At 32.7% G+C, this 21,963-nt stretch overlaps 1 protein-coding gene across 1 annotated transcript in view; it reads left to right on the plus strand.

Moving 5' to 3' along the window:
• LOC133322373 (protein vav) overlaps positions 1–9,707 on the plus strand; it is a gene marked incomplete at its 5' end in the record, with an annotated part of 37,547 nt that extends 27,840 nt beyond the window's left edge. Inside the window, 12 exons of the mRNA XM_061531375.1 lie at positions 473–581; positions 756–923; positions 1,008–1,211; positions 1,977–2,096; positions 2,175–2,291; positions 2,361–2,743; positions 2,823–2,940; positions 3,016–3,143; positions 5,944–6,075; positions 6,220–6,372; positions 6,443–6,611; positions 9,518–9,707. Coding sequence (XP_061387359.1) covers positions 473–581; positions 756–923; positions 1,008–1,211; positions 1,977–2,096; positions 2,175–2,291; positions 2,361–2,743; positions 2,823–2,940; positions 3,016–3,143; positions 5,944–6,075; positions 6,220–6,372; positions 6,443–6,611; positions 9,518–9,577 — 1,861 coding nt within the window. The remainder of the gene's footprint in view (positions 1–472; positions 582–755; positions 924–1,007; positions 1,212–1,976; positions 2,097–2,174; positions 2,292–2,360; positions 2,744–2,822; positions 2,941–3,015; positions 3,144–5,943; positions 6,076–6,219; positions 6,373–6,442; positions 6,612–9,517) is intronic.
• Positions 9,708–21,963: the final 12,256 nt, after the last annotated feature.

Raw genomic sequence — 21,963 nt, forward strand, 5'->3', positions numbered from 1 at the left:
GGAGCACAAGAGTATTCTTCCTCTTTATCTGAGAGCGTAACTTTGCATTTGTTTACATTTTGTTGTTTTTGTTTGCCAGCTAAAATTAATAATATGGTAGCTCTCTCTCACTTTGTCTCTCATTGAACAGCTGTTTTTGATTTCTCTTTTGTTTTCTCTGTTTCTCGTAGAGATGTGTTGTTATTTTGATTTACTTTGTTATCGATAGTATTTATAATCGATATAATAAAAACCATATGTAGTTATTAGCCTTTAACGTAAATTATGTTTTTAATTTAATTTTAAATATATTGTTTTTTGTAATAAATTATAACATTTAATTTAAATTTAAATATAAATATTAATTTATTTGTTTTTTTATTTTTCTTTCTTTTCTTTATATGGCCACACAAAACAAAACTCATAAATGTGATGCTTTTATTTTATCAATATATTTTAATTATTGTTTATGCCACAAATATATATATTAAAGTACCACCGATAATAATGCATGCAATGGTCATGTTGATGAACACATTAATACAAAAGAGGAAGAAGTCTATCAAGATTTGTGTGCTTTACAAAGAACGAGTAGAAGTCAGGTATTATAATTTTTAATTTATTTTATTATTTTAATTTTTAATTAAAAAAAAAAACATATAAATGTGTCATGCAATCCATAAATATTTAGTGGCACGTCTTAAATGTCTTTGACACCATTTGCCCACATTACCGTTATTAATATTATGATTTCGCAAATTCCCCCTATCCCTTAGATTACATCGGCCACCAGTTTTGAACAACGTGATTATGTTATACGCGAACTAATCGATACAGAATCGAATTATTTGGATGTTCTAAATGCTTTAAAAATGAAATTTATGGCACCATTGGAAAGATATCTAACACCCGATGATATCAAACAAATATTTCCACGTATAAAGGTAAGTACGAATTTCAGATTCCATTATATTCCTCGCCATTTTATTCTATTTAAATAAATTTCTATGATATGTTTTTTTCTACAGGAATTGGCCGATATCCACACAAAGTTTTTGGATAAATTAAGAGATTCCTTACAGCCGCATGCCAAAATGAAAATGGGTCAAGTGTTTTTGGAATTCCGCGAGCCCTTCCTAATCTATGGTGAATACTGTTCATGCCTGTTGGGAGCAATTGATTTTTTGGCCGATATTTGTAAAAAGAATCAAATCATAGAACAATTAGTACAGGTAAATATATAAATTATATAAAATTGTATGTGGAGATGTTTATTAACTGCTCCTTGTTGACCACACCCCCTTTAATGTTATCCTGATTCAGTATCTCTATGAAACTCCATATGAATACTCCATAACTATTTTGTTTCCTTCAAAAGAATCCTCCTCATAAATAATACACTTTGACCCCAGAAGTGTATATTTAGGGAACTCGGTCATTTCCCCCTAGACTCTCCCCCAGGACCCTATGAGTGTTCTCGACTGTTTATTTAAATTCACAGCTACCCAATAAATAATATTGGACTTGTCTTCCCAGCTCTGCTCTGGATTTGGAGTTCTAAAATATTAATGTTCGCATTGTTGTAGCTGTAAATAACTTCGTCAATTGATTCACTAAAGCATATCCTGCATACCGGTTGAGATATTTTACCAGGCTAGGTGGCTGGGCAAGAAGTCTTATAGGAACTCAGGAGAGTCTCAGTTATTTAGCCCACTCCATTCTCAAAATCCTTAGCGGTTTTGAGATTATTTTGATCGAACGGAATAACGATGAATTTGTCCTAGTTCATCATCCTCGAATTCCTAAAAGGCATCTGCTTATGTAAGCTTACAAAAAAAGTCTTTAAAAATTTGGTCCTAAAAAAACATTTCAAAAAATCTTCCTAAAAAGACATCGTGTTCTTCTTTTACGTTTCACAATTTATTACTGCATATTTTTCTAATTATTATTCTTGTTGTTGTCGTCTTTCTAATCTTTTCCATTCATTTATATTCCAGCAATGTGAACGTGAATACAATGTGGGCAAATTGCAATTAAGGGACATTTTATCAGTACCCATGCAGCGTATTTTAAAATATCATTTACTATTAGACAAATTAGTTAAGGAAACATCACCGGTAAGTAGGCAAATATTTCGAATTTTTAATAATTTTGTTGTTATTTAAATATCTTATCATTATTGTGTATAATTAAAGGCTCACGAAGACTATCGGTCGCTGGAAAGAGCTAAAGAGGCCATGATTGATGTATCACAATATATAAATGAAGTTAAAAGGGATTCCGATCATTTGGTTATTATACAAAAAGTTAAGGTATGGTATCAGCAATTTATTTCCTTTTGGTTTCTATTTTCACAATTTTGTTCGTTATTGTCATTTCAGGACAGCATAATTGATTTACATTTACTACAAAATGGCAATGATCTGTTACAATACGGCCGGCTATTGCTCGACGGAGAGTTGCATATCAAGGCCCATGAAGATCAAAAAACCAAACTGCGTTACGCTTTTGTTTTCGATAAAATTCTAATTTTAGTTAAGCCATCGCATATGAAAACGGGCGATATGCAATACACATTCCGTGATTCACACAACTTAGCTGAATATCAAGTGGAACAGAGTCATTCGCGGCGTACCATTGGTCGTGATTCACGTTTTAAATATCAGCTGCTGTTGGCTCGTAAATCGGGCAAAACCGCATTTACATTGTACTTGAAATCGGAACCTGAACGTGATAAATGGCGTAAAGCCTTAACCGAAGCAATGTGAGTGGTATACAAGTGAAATTTTTATTCGTTTATGTTACAGAAATAATGTGGAGAAAATGTTTGATTTTTTAAATAGGGAAAACTTAGATCCACCCGGCTGTCGCAACACGGACCACAAAATGGAAATTTTCACCTTTGATGCACCCACAACCTGTCGACATTGTTCGAAATTTTTAAAGGGTCGCATACATCAGGTAGGCGTTTTTTTCTTTGAAACCATCTGTTGGAGATGACGTTGTAAAAAATGATTTTTATTTTATTTGTTACAGGGCTATCGCTGCAAAGTCTGTGAGATTGCTGTTCACAAAGGTTGCATATCATCAACGGGTCGCTGTAAACAAAATGTTGTTGCCATACCACCACCAGTTTGTGATAGACAATTGGCTCAATTTAATTGGTAAGACGATACTGAATATAAATATTTGATTAGAGAACCGAAGTTCATGTCTTTAGAATGTTGTCCATTTGTAAAAGACCGTTAGAAGTTATATACTCTATATATCAAATATATTATTTATACAAAAGACCAATTAATAGAAGACATTTAGAGCTTATGATATTGGTAAAAGATTTCTAAAAGATTTTTTATCGCCAAAAAAGTATCCATGTTTAGTAGAAGGCATTATATCCAAGGAACTTCATTGAAAAAATTGCCTATATAAAATATGTTTACAAGTCTCACCACAGACCTTTAAAGGATCTTCTATCCATAGAAGACCTTTAAAGGATTTTTTAGAATAGAATACCATTTAAGACTCTTGTGGGACTTAAGGCTTGTGACAGAACGGTTCAAGCGCGTCGATCTTGTACTCATCTCATCCTATTTGAAAGACCATGTTCCGAGATGTTGTTTTCTACTTGATCTTTCCATCGGATTCGTGTCTTCTACTTTATCTTTCCATCGGATTCGTGGCCTTCCCCTTCTGCGTGAACCATAGCTTGGCTCGCTTTTATATGCCTTTTGAGTGGGGGAATCCTCATCCATTCTAACAGCATGACGTAACCAACGTATTCATTGCAGCTCGATCCGTCTGACTATGTCGATGTTCCAGAATCGATTCGACGATCTTCAGGAGAATTTTTCTCTCAAACACACTAAGATATGCTTGCGCAAGTACCCATGCTTCAGATCCATACAATTTATGTGAGTTTGGCCTAGGGAGAGGTGGCCTTGCTTTGAGTTGCCATGGTTCATTCGACGATCTTCCGGAGATTTTTTCTCTCAACAAACCAAGAGCTTCCTGATCTGCTTGCGCAAGTACCCATGCGTTTTGTAGAGTGTGAGTTTGGCCTAGGGAGAGGTGGCCTTGTTTTTGAGTTGCTTACTCAGACCATAGTAGCATATGATGGCCAGCACTATTCTCCTCCGGATTTCAAAGCTAATGTTGACAGTTTTGTTTATGGCGGTAAACAAAACTACTTCGAAGCTGTACTTTTCAAGTTCCACAGTTGGTCCGACGTCTTGCGCGTTGGTACCAGACCGTTTTAATAGAATCCTTCTTCAAAGGTGGCTATTACCGCTCGCAATGCTAAGCTAACCTTCAGCTCTTCTACAAAGCTCTTGAGCTCTTCTATAAAGAAACCGATCTTTAGATCTTCTATAGAGGTTCAAAGGTATTTTGAGAATAAATCTTTAAAGCTCGTCTATGGCCAGGAAATGTTTACGGATGTATTTTATCTACAGAAAAGTTTGTGAAGGACCGCTCCACAGCACTATGGTTTTTTTTACGTTTATTTTGGCATAAACTCTAATTTTAAAGCTGTTGAATTGAAATTTGGGTTGTATACATTTTTTATGCTCCCAAGATGACCTACCAATTTTCATATGATTTGGGGCACTATTTCATATAGCTGCTATATAGCCGATCTGGCCGATTTGTCCCGAGTTCTTTGTTTATAAAGCTATTGAAGTGAAATTTGGTTTGTATTCAATTTTTATGCTCCGAAGATGACCTATCTATTTCATATGATTTGGGGCACTATTTCATATAACTGCATATAACAAAATGTTTGTTCCTTACTTCGGCTATATTTCCATTACTGACTGCTTTATTCAAAACAAAGGCCATGTCTCTGTCGTTGAATATTTTGGCTGAAACCGTAGCAGCAATGATATAGCATATTTTGTGAAGAAACTTCGGAGGCTAATTTCCTTTTTAGCCTAGGTCCAGCATGTTCATAATTTAATTTTGGGCGACCTATTTTGTTTGGGGAAACATACTGCTCATCCATTACTATAATTATACTTTTACGGTTGAACTTTGGCAAATGCTTTTTTTATGTAACTATCAAAATCTTTATGCCAAAAAATCATACTTTTTACCCATAGTGCACAGTTTGAAGTCAGCAGTGGCTAAAGGGATTCCTGTAAAACCTTATCAGTTGGTCCGACATTTGTCAGCTCACTAAAGATTTTCCCCCTATTTGCTGCAGACCCGATTCCGGTCTTCTTGTTTCGTACATGCCATCGGATTTGCTTGGCTTATTCTTAGTCGCCGTCGAGGTTTCATAATAACTTGGATATATGTTGGTTCTTATATTCTTTGTAAGCGATAGAATGTTTACTACCAATAAAAACTTTTATAGAGTATCGTGTCCATTGAAGACCCGTAAAAGGTCTTCTACACATAGAGAACCTCTAAAGCACTTTTATCCACAGAATACATCTAAAATGTCTCCTATTCACAGCTAGACGTTATTCTATTTAGAGACTAATTTTAGAAGATATCATTTTGCAAATCGTTCGACTTTGGCGGCGAAGGTTCCTGCAGATTCATACGGGAACGAAAGTTTACTGCTTTTGCATCAGGTTGCTATTCATCAGTCCACCTCAACCACTTGATTTCCACAGGCTGTGAGGTGGATTCCTGCCATATTGTTCGCACTTGCCATCGGTTTTGTTTCTGTATTGGGTGTTAATCGTAGTCGCTACCATGGTAGATGTATCGACAGGGGTACATGGGAATTATGTGGGTCTTCTTTTTATAGAAAATTGATCTTTAGTATTATAGTCAATTTATAATACTAATACCTTCCACCATTAAAAATCAAATATACTCTTTGTTTAGAAGTTTTGCGGAATGTAGTTCACATTTTCCATACCTCTTTTCAATAATTTGTTGCAGTATTAATAAAAAAATATTCATTTTTATTTTATAAAATTTCTAATGTAAATATTTTTTAATTATTATTTTTAGGTTTGTCGGCAATATGGATAGAGAAACGGCACAAGCTAGACTCGAACATCGTCGTGTTGGCACATACCTGTTGAGAGTAAGGCCACAAGGTGCATCAAATCCCAAAGAAACAATGTATGCTTTAAGTTTAAAGTAAGTTTATAAAAAAGAGTCGAAAAAATTGCATTAAAAAGGAAGCTGTTTTCATTCGCAGCCGCATTCAGTTTTCTTTTATCTCAATTCAGTTCCATATTCCACCTCTAAAAATACGTTTGTTTTTCCCATTCTTACCTTTAGAACCGACGATAATGTCATTAAACATATGAAAATAAATCAAGATCATTCGGGTGATAGTGTCGCATATTGTCTCTCATCGAGGCGACATTTTAAAAATATTGTCGAACTGGTATCATATTATGAGCGCAATGATTTAGGTGAAAATTTTGCTGGGTAAGTTAAAAAGGTTTTTTTACGTCATTCAATTGTAGCATCTATATTGAGTTGTATTTCTTTCATGCAGTTTAAATCAATCCCTACAATGGCCATATCGTGAAGTTTTAGCTACGGCCATATATGATTTTGAACCCAAAGGCAATAATCAGTTGGCACTTAAAACCGGTTGTCAGGTATTGGTAATCGGTAAAGATGGTGACAATAAAGGTTGGTGGCGGGGTAAAATTGGAGATACGGTAAGTTTGATTTTTGTGTTGATTTTAACATTACTTGGTTTATGGTCTTAAATGGCATAAATTTTGAAATATTTACAAATCGCAATTACTTTTTTTAAAATTGTATTATTGGAAAAAATATACTTAACATTTCAATACTATGTGGTCATGTGTTTTTGATTTTTTGAAAGACAGTTTTGACTTAGTCTTCTTTACTAATAATTTTTATTAAAATTCAATTATAGATATGCAGGAAATTTCGATTCAAACTTCTTTATAAACTAAACATCAGCATTCTGCTTCTTAACCGCAGAGGCTGCTATTCCATTAGAAAGGATTTTCTATCCAAGAATACCTTTAAAGGTTCTTCTATCCGTAGACCTGAATTCATAAGACGCATCTGTCGATGGATGATCTTTAAAAACTCATATATTCATAAAATACTTTTAAATGCTATTCTATCCACAGAAGACCTTTATAGGCATTTCAATCAATAAAGGCTCTTTGGTCAATACAAAAAAATGAAGGCTCTTCTTTTTATAGAAGGACCTTTAAGGGCTCTTTCATACATAAAAAAATTTAAAAGATATTTTATACATAGAAATCATTTGATGGACTCAGACAAAGCCTTTAAAGGTTATTCTATACATAGAGCTTGAAAGGGTCATCTATCTATCCATAGACTTATAGTTTGGTCAGGAAATTTCTTTACATTTGAAGATCAGACTTCTGCTCCTCAACCGCAGAGATTGTATTTACATTAAAATAAGATGTGACAACAGCGCAGAAATGACAATCCCACTCAGGATCTCCCCTACGGTTACAACCTTTAGTATTCCACTCTGTCAAAGGGGTTCAATATTACTTAATCTCTTAATAATGAGCCACAGAGTCTATATTCCCGCAGATGATAACTTTGACCCTTTATACCAAACTATACATTGCTTTACCTTGGCGTAGAGGAAGATGATCTTGATAATTGCCGAAACATTAATCTGGATTAGACTTATCAAAGCCTAAACACTTGGTCAATCTTAAAACTACCTGTGTGACGCTGACGGCGTATACGGGTGATTGAATGGTTCGTAGCGATTATGAGCAGCAGTTCCTCAATCTATCTTACACTCTTCATAACCACAAGCAGTGAGAATTTTGTTTTCATAGATTTGTTTTCCTTAGGAACAGCAGGCACTGGAGTCGATGCATATACGCTTCATATCTTCTTGCTCGGACTTGCCATGAGTTTTGCATCAATACATTGGATATCCTTAGTCGCAACCTTGATAGAGATCTCGACCAATGTAGGCTATATGAAAATTTTGCCGACTAGGAGTTCCCTCGAATCCTTGTTCGGATAGTCTCTTTCGTTCTTCCTCATGGGTTGAAATCACTTCTTGGTTGCTAGCATCGGTAGCGGGATTTTCAAAGTAGCTGTTTGCCTTTGTAACAACAGCATGCCGACACTAGTCGACAAATGGGATGTGATAACCAGCATTTCCCTATAAATAAAGTAATGAAAAATGTTAGTTGCCAGCTCCCAATTCAATCTAGAAATCTTTTTTCTGGTTCGTCTTTTTTCTGGTTCTGTTTCACTTTATATGATTTTCCAGAATACAGCCGATGTACAAGACTTTCAAACATTGTTTTAATGAGACAACGAATATATAGAGGTTGTGTTTTCTTCTTTCGCCTCTCTGGAGCCCTAAAAAAATATTTTAGAACTCCACACCTCTCCGCAAGGCTAGAAAAAAAGTCCACACCTTTTCTGAAGGCTAGAAAAAAATATTTTTAAAGCCAACGCCTCTTCTGAAGGCTAGAAAAAAAAAATATTTCAAAAATCTACGCCTCTTTAGGAGACCAGAAAAATATATTTTAAAAATCCCCGCTTTTTGTGGAGCTTAGAAAAATATGTTAAAAATCCACGTCTCTCATGGAACCAAAAAAAAAAAATTTAAAAATACTCCCCTCTTATGGAGCTTAGAAAAAATACAAAAAAAAATCCAAGCCTCTTTTAGAGACCAGAAAAAAATTTAAAAATTCCATTTTATGGAGCTTAGAAAACATATTTTAAAAATTCACGCCTCTTATGAAGGCTGGAAAAAATGTTTTAAAAATCTGGAAAGGCTGGAAAAAATGTTTTAAAAATCTGGAAAGGCTGGGAAAAATGTATTAAAAATCTGGAAAGGCTGGAAAAATTTTTTTAAAAATCCACGCCTCTTATGAAGGCTGGAAAAAATGTTTTAAAAATTCACGCCTCTCACGAAGGCTGGAAAAATGTTTTAAAAATCCACGCCTGTCATGGAAACCACAAAACATTTAAATATTCTCAAATCTTATGAAGACTGGAAAAAATGTTTTAAAAATCCACGCCTGTCATGGAAACCACAAAACATTTAAATATTCTCAAATCTTATGAAGACTGGAAAAAATGTTTTAAAAATCCACGCCTCTTATAAAGGCTGGAAAAATGTTTTAAAAATCCACGCCTCTCATGGAAACCAGAAAACATTTTTAAATATCCTCACCTCTTATGAAGGGTAGAAAAATGAAATGAAAATCCACGCCTCTCATAGAATCCAGAAACAAATATTTTAAAAATTCACTTTTCGATGCGTCAAATATATAGAAAGTTTGACGAAAGATCTTCCCGAAGTTTGAGTATTTTTTGCTAAATTTTCGACAGGAGGGAAAACAATTTTAATTTTTGGTCTCAATCCCCAATTCACATCATATAAATGTGGTTTTTGCGTTTGTCTCTATTTGTGTTCAATAACCACAGAACATAGTTTTAATCCTTTCTCTCAGGAGTGGCAGATCTGTTCTTGGCGGTTTTTTAACTGGTTTCAATGTGTCCATATAGAAAATTGCAAATTAATTTTTATTTTTCGAAAACAAATTTCAAATTAATTTTTTTCTTCTTTTTTCAGGTTGGCTACTTTCCCAAAGAATACGTTCAGGAGCATCCACCCACCAACGATGAACTTTGATATTACAATTATGAAATCGATTTTTCCCGCAGTAAATTGGAACGTTCTCAGCAAATGAGAAATTCGCTAACCATGAATTTTTGTAAAGAATTATCTTTAGATCTGGGACAAAATGTACCAGCCACACCACCGCATACCAGGCAACTAACCATTGTTGGACAATTTGAACAGAAATTGCAATTGCCACAAGAACATCATGATCAGTTGGTGGATGCGGATGCAAAGCCACAACAACAACAAGAAATTATTGTAACTGAGAGTCAGTAAATTTACAACAAAATATATATAGTATAAAAAAAAAAAACAACTGACAAAATTTGAATTGTGAAATGGCAATGATGGTGATTCGAATTTTGGAATACTATATAGAATATAATTAAATTATATAATGGAAACATTTATCTGTGTTATATTTCAATTCAATGGAAATATAACACAGAAATATGTTCCGAAATTCATCATGAATATCACCATACTTTGGAGCATTACAAAAATATATATACATATATTCAATTGAAAACAAATACTAATAAAAATTATTAAAAAAACAAGAAAAATACTTTGAAATTGTAAATTATTAAAAAATTATGTTTTATTTTGCGTTAGATTATATGCTCAAAGTAATATGTTTTTTTATTTTGTTAAAAAAAAATTAAAGTTCAAATCACAGTCAAAAACTTTGTTAATTATGTTAATTTTATTTGTTACATAAAGTGCCAATATATATACCTAACAAAATATATTTACACACACACATACACGTAATTATATATAACTATTTTAGCTCGATTATATTCTTCTATTCAATTTGTTTTATGTTATTTCAAAAATCATCTTCTGTTTTGTTAGTTATTCGAGTTTTGTATTTTTATTTTCATTTTAACTAAAACTACTTGCTGAATACTAGTTATACAAACATAAAAAAAAATTGGAAAATTTAAACTAAACATAACCTAAAATATATATTTTTTGAAGGTATTAAGAAAAACTAAAACTGAAAAATACAAAATAAATAAAAAAAAAAATAATAATAATGAAACATATGTGCAGCTTTAATATATAACAAACAAATTATATACATATATAATGAAAATAATTAGACTTTTTAAGAATTGAATACCGTATATATACAAACATTTTTACACACACAAACACCTCAAAATTACATACATCCCCGATTAAACAATAGTAATATAGAAAGAAATATATTTAGTTTTTAACGAAACTCAAATAAAAGAACAAAAAGAATAAAATATATAAATAAACTTAAGTATATCAATATTTTATTACACAAAATTAAAAAAAAAAAACACAATAATATATCATCGAATTTAGTTTACAGAATATTCAAATATATCAGGCATATTCAAGATTTCGAGCCTAAAAATATTTAGAGTCTATAAAAAATATTTCAAAAATCCCCGGCTCCTCTATAGCCTATAAATAATATTTTAAAAATCAATGCATCTTATGGAGCTAAGAAAAAATTATAAATCCACGCGTCTTATGGAGCTAATAAAAAATATTGTTAAAACCCACGCCTATTATGGAGCTAAGAAAAAAATATTTTATAAACTCACGCCTCCTATAGAACCCAGAAAAAATATTTAAAAAGCTTTTATGGAGCTTGGAAAAAAATATTTAAAATAATGCTTCAAATAATTATTTTTCATTTTTTTGGATGCTAGAAAAAATATTTTAAAAATTCACGCCTCTTTTGGGCTTAGAAAAATATTTCAAAAATCAGGCCTGGAGGCTAGATAAACATATTTTAAAAATGAAAGTCTCTTAGGGAGGTAAGAAAAATATTTCAAAATCCACGTCCTTATAGAGACTAGAAAAAGATATTCTAGAAATCCACACTCTTATGGAGGATAGATTTTTTTCTTTTAAATTCATGCCCTTGTAGTGCTTTAAAATATTCTTTTTCATTTTTTTTTTTTTGATGCTAGAAAAAAATATTTTAAAAATCATCACATATTTCTAATATTCAGTACAGTCCTTCTAATTAGTTGTCCAGATTCCCCTCACCGTGGGTTGCGTTGTGATGTTCGGCTTATAATTGTGGCCTATCGACTCAAAAAACACAAAAAAATAATTTTTTAGTCCACTTCATCTCAAAAATTATTATCTCATCATTACCGAAAATTATAGGCTTTGTCCTTGACCATAACTGGAACTTCATGGAACACATCAAGGCAATCAGGGCTATATTTCCGCCCTCCAGTGTTGTAATGGTTTACTAAATAATATCTAAATGTGTAATCACTTTGTAAATATGTTCGTGTAACTCCCTCATCCGAGTATATACGCTATATAATAAAGATTTTGTAATTTTTCACACAAAAGTCAGGGTCCATTTGACCCGCTAAATATTGACCCCTTCTCCATGTAAAATTTCGCGATATTCAGGCCATAATTGCGGCCTCTGGAGCGACCAGAAAAACCGGCAAAAATATGTATTTTGTCCATTTCATCCCCTAAACATTAACCGATCTTTACCAAAAACAATAGGATTCTTCATTGGGCAGAAACCATCCTACATGAAAAATTTCGTGAAGATTGGTCCACAACTGTGGCCTGTATCGTGTTTACATATTATAATGGACAGACGGACGGACACACATGTCTAGATCGACTCAGCTAGTTCTAGGACCAATATTTCGCGGCGTTACAAACTCTTGGGGCTGCACAAAGCTATAATACCCTGATAACATAGTTGTGTACGGTATAAATATTTTTAAAGTCAAGGTCTCTTATGAAGGCAAGAAAAATATTTCAAAATCCACGCCCTTATAGAGACTAGAAATCCACACCTAGAAATCCACACCTCTTACGGAGGCTAGAAAAAAACATTAAAGATCCTCGCTTTTTATGGAGGCTAGAAAAAATGTTTTAAAAAATGTAAAAAAATAAGCCTCCTCTAAAGCATAGAAAAACATATTTTAAAAATTTAAGCCTCTTATGGATCCTAGAAAAACATGTTTTAAAAATCTAAGCCTCTTATAGAGCGTAGAAAAAATATGTTATATATTCATACCTCTTCTGAAGCCTTGAAAAACATATTTTAAAAATCTGCGTTTCTTATGGAGCCTCAAACAATATTCTTTAATAAATCCACGCCTCAAAAATATTCTTTAATATATCCACGCCACTTGTAGGGCCTCAAAAATATTCTTTAATATATCCACGCCACTTGTAGGGCCTCAAAAATATTCTTTAATATATCCACACCTCCTGTAGGGCTTCAAAAAATATTCATTAATAAATCCACGCCTCAAAAATATTCTTTAATATATCCACGCCACTTGTAGGGCCTCAAAAATATACTTTAATATATACACTCCTCCTGTAGGGCCTCAAAAAATATTCATTAATAAATCCATGCCTCCTCAAGAGCCTCATAAAACGTTCTTTAATAAATCCACGCCTCATATAGAGTCTCAAAAAACGTTCTTTAATAAATCCACGCCTCCTGTAGGGCATCAAAAAACGTTCTTTAATAAATCCGCGCCTCCTGTAGGGCCTTAAAAAATATTCATTAATAAATCCATGCCTCCTCAAGAGCCTCAAAAATATTTTTTAATATATCCACGCCTCCTGTAGGGCATCAAAAAATATTCATTGATAAATCCGTGCCTCCTCAAGAGCCTCAAAAATATTCTTTTTTTATCCTCGCCTCCTGCAGGGCCTCAAAAAATATTCATTAATCAGCCTTATTCTGGATATTCGCTGGGAGATATCTCGCATATAAAAAATTTTTCGCTTTCACATTCTCGCCTTATTCTGAATGAATAGGGAGACGCAAAAAATGCGAGATGCTGATTCGAGTTTTCGAAAATGGTGGTTGAAAAATAGATTTGTGTTGCCATATTGTAATTTAAGTTGTAATGTGTGTGGCCATATTGTAATTTAAGTTGCAATGTGTGTTGCCCCATTGTAATTTAATTGTGTAATATTTTTCAATATTTCATTTTCTTGATTTTTTTATTAAAAATGTTTACTTTTTATTGTTATTTAAACTATATAACAATAAAAATGTGAAATATCAATAATCTGCTGTATAAATGCTTTGTAATTAAAAGAAAATAAATTAAAGTTTAAAAATATGGCAACCTACAATATGGCATGTGAAACAGCTGTTCATTGTTTTGATGCAATTTGATGCAACAACTACAACTGAGAATACAACAACGAATAATGGAAAGAAATCTGCGATTGAATTAATTAATTCAGTTTATTATTTCACTACCTAATTGTGTGCCTTTTTATTTAATTTCGATATTTATTTCCCCAGATTCTTAAAATGGCCTGTTATTTTATGATTTGCTCCTACTCCTTTATTTCTTCCGTCAAATCATGCACACGATAATTAAAACAAAAAAATATTTTTTGTTCTTTCATAATTTTTATTTAAGTTTTTCACTGTTAAGCGGCTAATCAGGCAAATTTGGGTTTTCCATAATTTTTAAAATTTTTTTCTTGAGAGACAGATCCTCACCCAAAATGTCTGTATTTCGCCTCTAAAAATCAAAGTCGACTTAAATATTCCTTATTACCTTTATACATTTCTTGGCAATACTTGCTTCAGCATGCATCGTTATCAATAGGATTTCCAATGGCATTTTATTGGTTGTTTTCCAGTTAAAAATTTGCTTACTATCATTTATAATATTCTAAATCGTCATAGAATAAGTATTGTGTAAATATTTTTCATAAAAATAGTTATTACTTATGTTTTTGTAGTCAACTCCCCTTAAATTTATTAGCGAAAATTTTCGCACAAAATTTCCTACTCCCTGTAATTCAGAATACCTAATTTTTCCCCAAAGCGGATTTTTTCGCTTTCGAACTTCATTCAGAATAAGGCGAAAGCGAGAATGCGAAAAAATTCACTGGAAAATGTTGTTCAGAATAAGGCGAAGGGAAAGAGCGAGTAAATTCACATGGAATTGACATCCAGAATAAGGCTGAATATATCCACGCCTACTGTAGGGCATCAAAAAATATTCATTGATAAATCCGTGCCTCCTCAAGAGCCTCAAAAATATTCTTTATTTATCCACGCCTCCTGCAGGGTCTCAAAAAATATTAATTAATAAATCCACGCCTCATATAGAGTCTCAAAAAACGTCCTTAAATAAATTCACGCCTCCTGTAAGGCATCAAAAAACATTCTTTAATAAATCCACGCCTCCTGTATTCCTTAATAAATAAATATTCCTCAAGAGCCTAAAAAAATATTTTAAAAATCCAAGCCTCTTTTGGAAACCAATTTTTTTTTCGAATTCCACTCCTCTTTTGGAGACTATAAAAAATATTTTAAACAAATCCTGGCCTCTTATTATGAAGCCTAGCTTTTATGGAGCCTAGAAAAAATTATGGTTTCTCACAGTATAGAAAATTAATTTTGTTCCCTATTTTAGTGTAGCTCCAATATTCCTGCTGTAATTTGATATTTTAGGCTCTCATTGAATAGATAATCTTCCCATAAAAATATGCATATTTTTACTTGTTTCTAGCTTGAAAATTCTGTAAACTAAATTCCAATAATAAAATCCGATCTGACAAAACGAGTATATAATCCTAAAAATGTATATGTTAAACAAAACTATTTACCAATATATATTTATATATACATACACATTGAAAAACAAAATAAAGTATTATATACTTTTCGATATATATATCCCTATATATATATTCAATGATAATATATTTGGCAACGAAATATTTACGATAACATCCTAAACTACCCTCCAGAAAAACAATTAAATAAAATACAAATTGAAATATTTAATAACAAAACAAATTGTGTACCTAATTAATGAAACAGGCACAAATTTAATTATTTATATATTACAAAAAGAAATAAATTTAAATAAAAAAATATATATGTTGATTTTTATGAGGAATACATGTCTAAATGAAAACAAGTAATTATAAAGAATCGATATTTATACAAAAAAGGGATATTTTGGTAAAAAAAGAAAACATAATAGCTTGCTTTATTTTTAATATGAAATTAAAAAAAAAATAATAATTTTGGCCACAAAAATTTCTATAAATTACTAAGTTGGTTTACAAATTTTTTCAGATATGCTCTTTCTGTCTATTTCTCTTTCGCTCTTCCTCATATCTTAATAGAGAAAAAAATAAAAAAAAAATTTGGACTATAAGAAATATGTTTATAAAATTAATTAAAATAAATATTGAGTGAAATTTTATAGTAGTTTTGAAAAAAAAAAAAAACAAATAATTATGCCAAATATTTAAAGCAAAAAAATGGAAAACAAAAACAATTATTGTGAATTAAAAATTATATTGCAAAATAAACCAGTAAGGAAAGTAGTAAAGTCGGACGGGGCCGACTATATGATACCCTTCACCACTATGGGTATATTAAACAGGACTATTAACATGTAATTGGATGAAAAAAAGTAATATTTATCTAAATGTGAATCTACCTAGATCTATCCATAAAGTATGTTAATCGACTTCAAACAAATATAAATAAGTCCGTTGGGCTATGTCTGTACTTCTAGAAAACGCAACTACGTAATTGTATGCTCAATTTTGTGCGTTGTGCACAATTTGATGTCAATCTGACTAACATGAGGAGTCTGATGCCCAATTTACTTGAAATCGGTCGAAAATATATATGGAAGCTCTATCCAAATATTAAGCGATTTCAAACAAACTTGTCACAGGTTAGGTTATACTAATTTCAGAACGTTTTGTTTCTATTGGATTCCTTAGTTCAATTACTTAAAATCAATCTATAATAAAAGGGAGCTATATCTAAATCTGGACCGATTTTCACGAAACTTAGCATCATTTTAGGCTCAATTCAGTACGTTATGACAAATTTCGTGCAAATCGAAAGTTATATAGGGACTTTGGGGCACCATTTACATGAAATCGTACGAAACTATATGTGGGAGCTATATCTAAATCTGGGCCGATTTTCTCGAAACTTGGTAGACATCATTCTAGGCTCAATTCAGTGCGTTATGCCAAATTTCGTGCAAATCGAAAGTTATATAGGGACTTTGAGGCACCATTTACATGAAATCGGACGAAACTATATATGGGAGCTATATCTAAATCTGGACCGATTTTCTCCAAACTTGGCAGACATCACTCTAGGCTTAATTCAGTACGTTATGCCAAATTTCGTGCAAATCAAAATATATATATACTTTGGGGCACCATTTACATGAAATCGTACGAAACTATATATGGGAGCTATATCTAAATCTGGACCGATTTTCTCGAAACTTGGTAGACATCATTCCAGGCTCAATTCAGTACGTTATGCCAAATTTCGTGCAAATCGAAAGTTATATAGGGACTTTGAGGCACCATTTACATGAAATCGGACGAAACTATATATGGGAGCTATATCTAAATTTGGACCGATTTTCTCCAAACTTGGCAGACATCACTCTAGGCTTAATTCAGTACGTTATGCCAAATTTCGTGCAAATCGAAAGTTATATAGGGACTTTGAGGCACCATTTACATGAAATCGGACGAAACTATATATGGGAGCTATATCTAAATCTGGACCGATTTTCTCCAAACTTGGCAGACATCACTCTAGGCTTGATTCAGTATGTTATGCCAAATTTCGTGCAAATCAAAAGATATATACGGACTTTGGGGCACCATTTACATGAAATCGTACGAAACTATATATGGGAGCTAAATCTAAATCTGGACCGATTTTCTCCAAACTTGTTAGACATCATTCTAAGCTCAATTCAGTACGTTATGCCAAATTTCGCGCAAATCGAAAGGTATATAGGGACTTTGGGGCACCTTTTACATGAAATCGGACGAAACTATATATGGGAGCTATATCTAAATGTACCGATTTTCTCCAAACTTGGCAGACATCACTCTAGGCTTAATTCAGTACGTTATACCAAATTTCGTGCAAATCAAAAGATATATAGGAACTTTGGGGCACCATATACATGAAATCGGACGAAACTATATATGGGAGCTATATCTAAATCTGGACCGATTTTCACGAAACTTGGCAGACATCATTCTAGACCTAAATGATTAAGCTGTACCAAATTTCGTGCAAATCGAAAGATATATAGGGGCCGTTTACATTAAATCGGTTAAATATATATATGGGAGCTATATCTAAATCTAAACCGATTTTTCCCAATTTCAATAGGGTTCGTCCTTGGGCCGAATAAGTGACCTATACCAAATTTCATTCAATTCGGATCATAAATGCGACCTGTACTTTGTTTACAATTTAATATGGACAGACAGACAGACGGACAGACGGACGGACGGACGGACATGCATAAATCGACTTAGAAAGTGATTCTATGCATATTCTCAAAAGGAACCATGTGTCTATCTCGTTTCCTTTTGCCTGTTACAAACATATGCACAAAGACATAATACCCTGTACCACAGTGTGGTGAAGGGTATAAAAATAAATAAATAATGTACAAACAAAAGATGGAAATGTATGTATAAACGATATATGACATAACGGTTGATTGTACCTTGTACGCAATGTATGGAAATTTAATAATAATACTAAGGCAAAACGAAAATAATATATATTTTTCATTTTTAATAATGGTGTAAAACCAAAACAAGAAATGTGATGGTTTCAAAACAAAACAATTTTTGAAATGTGAAAAAGAAATTGCAAAGTATAACGAATTGCGTGATAATGGATATATTTTTTTATTTAAAGAATTATTCGAAATTCAACTCTGCTTTTTTGGGAAATGCAAATAAAATTTCTATACTTTGGATTAATTAATGCACAGTGGTGGGGATTTCAGAGCAACACTAATTTGAAATATCGCTTTTAAAACCCTCCAATATTAGATGGAAGCATAATATTCAGCTGTACCCATAAACATATTTATATTCTTGATGAGAATAAAATTTGATGTCGCTTTAGTACTGTCCGTCCGTCTGTTGAATTTACGTTAGAGCGTCATGTAGAGCCTCAAAAATATTCTTTAATATATCCAAGCCTCCTGTAGAGTCTCAAAAAATATGATTTAATACATCCTCTGGAGCCTGAAAAAATATTCTTTAATATATCCACGCCCTTGATGGGCCCTGAAAAAATATTCTTTAATATATCCACGCCCTTGATGGGCCCTGAAAAAATATTCTTTAATATATCCACGCCTCCTCTAGAGCCTCAAAACATATTCTTTAATATATCCACGCCTCCTGTAGGGACTCAAAAAATATTATTTAATATATCCTCTGGAGCCTGAAAAAATATTCTTCAATATACCCACGCCCCCTCTAGAGCCTGAAAAAATATTTAATATACCAACGCCCCCAATAGAGCCTCAAAATATATTATTAATTGTATCTACGCCTCCTGTAGAGCTTAAAAAATATTCTTTAATATATCCACGCCTCCTGTAGAGCTTAAAAAAATATTCTTTAATATACCAGCGCCTCCAATAGAGCCTCAAAATATATTATTTATTGTATCTACGACTCCTGTAGAGCTTAAAAAATATTCTTTAATATATCCACGCTTCCTCTAGAGCCTCGAAGAATATTCTTTAATATATAGATAGAGCCTCGAAATATATTATTTATTGTATCTACGCCTCCAATAGAGCCTCAAAAAATATTCTTTAATATATAGATAGAGCCTCAAAATATATTATTTATTGTATCTACGCCTCCAATAGAGCCTCAAAAAATATTCTTTAATATATCCACGCCTCCTGTATATCCTCAAAAAATATTCTTTAATATATCCACGCCTCCTCTAGAGCCTCAAAAAATATTCTTTAATATATCCACGCCTCCTGTATATCCCCAAAAAATATTCTTTAATATATCCACGCCTCCTCTAGAGCCTCAAAAAATATTATTTTATTTATCCACGCCTCCTCTAGAGCCTGAAAAAATATTCTTTACTAAATTCAACGCCTCCTATGGAGCCTAGAAAAAATATTTTAAAAATACCAGCCTCCTCAGAGCCTCAAAAATATTAATTAATAAATCCATACCACCTCTGGGGCCTCAAAATACATTTTTATAAATTCACGTCCCTTTTACAGGATATCCCTCATATAACGGTACTCCGCAATATCCAGTATTTAGAGATTTTGGAGACGTTTTCAAGCTTATCAGCAGTACTTTAATATTTGGCTTTCTCACTGGATAGACAATAAATATTGGTCCCTATACTTTAGATTACTAAGGGCAGTGGTGACTTCAAAGCAACAACAAATTGAAATATCGTTTTTAAAATCCCCCCCAACCATTAGGTGGAAGAGTATATTCAAGTTGCCATTCCGTTTGCATCATTTTCATCGGGATTCAATAATGTTTGTCTCTTGAAATCGAGATAAACCTCCCAAATTGAAAATATAACTTTAAAATGTTCCACACCCTTTGCTACTTATTGGATGTTTGCCATTGAAAATGGGATATATAGTTAATGCCTCAGCAATGTTCTTTAATATATCCTCACCTCCTCTAAAGCCTCAAAAATGTCTTTAATAAATCCTCACCTCCTCTAAAGCCTCAAAAAATATTTAAAAACGAATCAGCGCCTCTTTGCAACCTAGAAATAAATATTTTAAAAATCCACGCCTCTTATGGAGCCTAGAAAAAAATATATATTTTCAAAACCTACGCCTCTTATGGGCCTAGAAAAATATATTTTCAAATATTTTAAAAATACCATCCATACCATAAATTATGAAAAATGTTCCTTGATTCGGTATATCCATCAGGATGCAGTACCCAACATTATTCGGTATTTATGTCATTGTCAATTTTTGGTTCACTTTTAGTTTAGTCCCCATATTGGGGAGTTTGGGCACGTTTTTCAACCAAATTGTAATTTCATATTTTTGATTCTCATCTCCCTACCAAAAATGATAAATTTTGGTCCACATTTTAAGGTGGCCCCCATACAATAGTACCTCCCAAATTGCTGCATTTTAGGGAATTCGAGCACGGTTTCCAACCAAATTTTCTTTAATTTTATATATTGGGTAGAAAATCTTACTACCAAAAATTATCAATATTAATCTATGTTTCGGTGTAGCCCCCATAGAGCAGGACCCCATTATTCGGTATCTTGGGGAGTTTGGGCACGTCAACCGAATCAGCTGCAATTTGATATTTTGAATTATCATTGGTTAGAAAATCTATCTAACAAAAATTATCAATATTGGTCCATGTTTCGTGGTAGCCCCCATAGAGTGGTGCCTCCATTATTCAGTATCTTGGGGGTTTTGGTCATGTTTTTAACCTAATCCGAAGTAATTTGGTATTTTTGACAGAAAATTGGATAGAAAATCTCCCCAGCTAAACATGTTTCGTGGTACCCCCTATTCTGTTGTTTGAGCACTTTTTTATACCGTCTTGGCTAAAATTGGATTTTTCAGGTTTTCGTGGGATGTCAAGTCATCCTACCAAAAAATCGTACCGACAATTGTTCAGTATTTCGAAGGCTTTTCCACATTTTCCCATCGATATGCCTGCAATTTGTTATAAATGTTCTTGAAGGCTGACATACATATATACAGAAAATATCAATATTGGTTCATATTTGACATAGACCCCATTGAAGAGTAGCTCCCCTTGTCAGAGCTTCGTTTTAGTCGCATTTTTCCATTTTGTAGTTCTAATTTGCCATTCCCCAGAATATTAAAGGGAAAACTAAGACAATAAATTGTCTGTATAAGTCCAAGATTAGATATAGCCCTTATAAAGGTGCCGCCCCATATTCGGTTCTGTTATTAGCTTCTTAAGGGAACACCCCCCCCCCCATTCAATACCAATGCATGTCAAGGTTTGTAACTTTGCACATATATAATTGAAGCTTTAAAAAGGAAGACAAATAATTTACAAAAAATTTTTGTTATTGTTTTGTTGTTGGTTTTTGTAATTAAAGAAAAGTCCTTATTTTTGATGACGGGGATGATAACTCCTCACTGGAACATCGGAATCCGAAAATTCCAACGGTGTTAGAAAGAGAACATGTCTGGCTTTCGTATGAACTAGGATTATTGACTTGCTCTAAAATTAACAAAATGGCGGACCTTTGAAAAAATATTTTTGGAAAATCGCCGATTTTTGACCAGAAACCAAGATAAAAAATAAGGAAGATCTTCACCTATTGACTTTATCATAGTTCATACGATAGCAGTACACTCACAGAGAAACGTGTAAAAATTTGGAATCGATTGGGTTATTAGTTTTTGAGTTATCGTGCCCGCCATTCGCAAAAGAGATAAACGCGTTTAAAGTTTGAAAAGCCCTTTATACGTCACTTGATGCTGACACAATAAATCGGCTATATCTTCAAGAGTTCTTGATATTTTCACTTGAAATTTTGTAGGGACATT

The sequence above is a fragment of the Musca vetustissima genome, unplaced genomic scaffold (assembly GCF_032173495.1).
Source record: "Musca vetustissima isolate MV318-11 ecotype Yass unplaced genomic scaffold, APGP_CSIRO_Mvet_v1 utg42822, whole genome shotgun sequence".
Lineage (NCBI taxonomy): Eukaryota > Metazoa > Arthropoda > Insecta > Diptera > Muscidae > Musca > Musca vetustissima.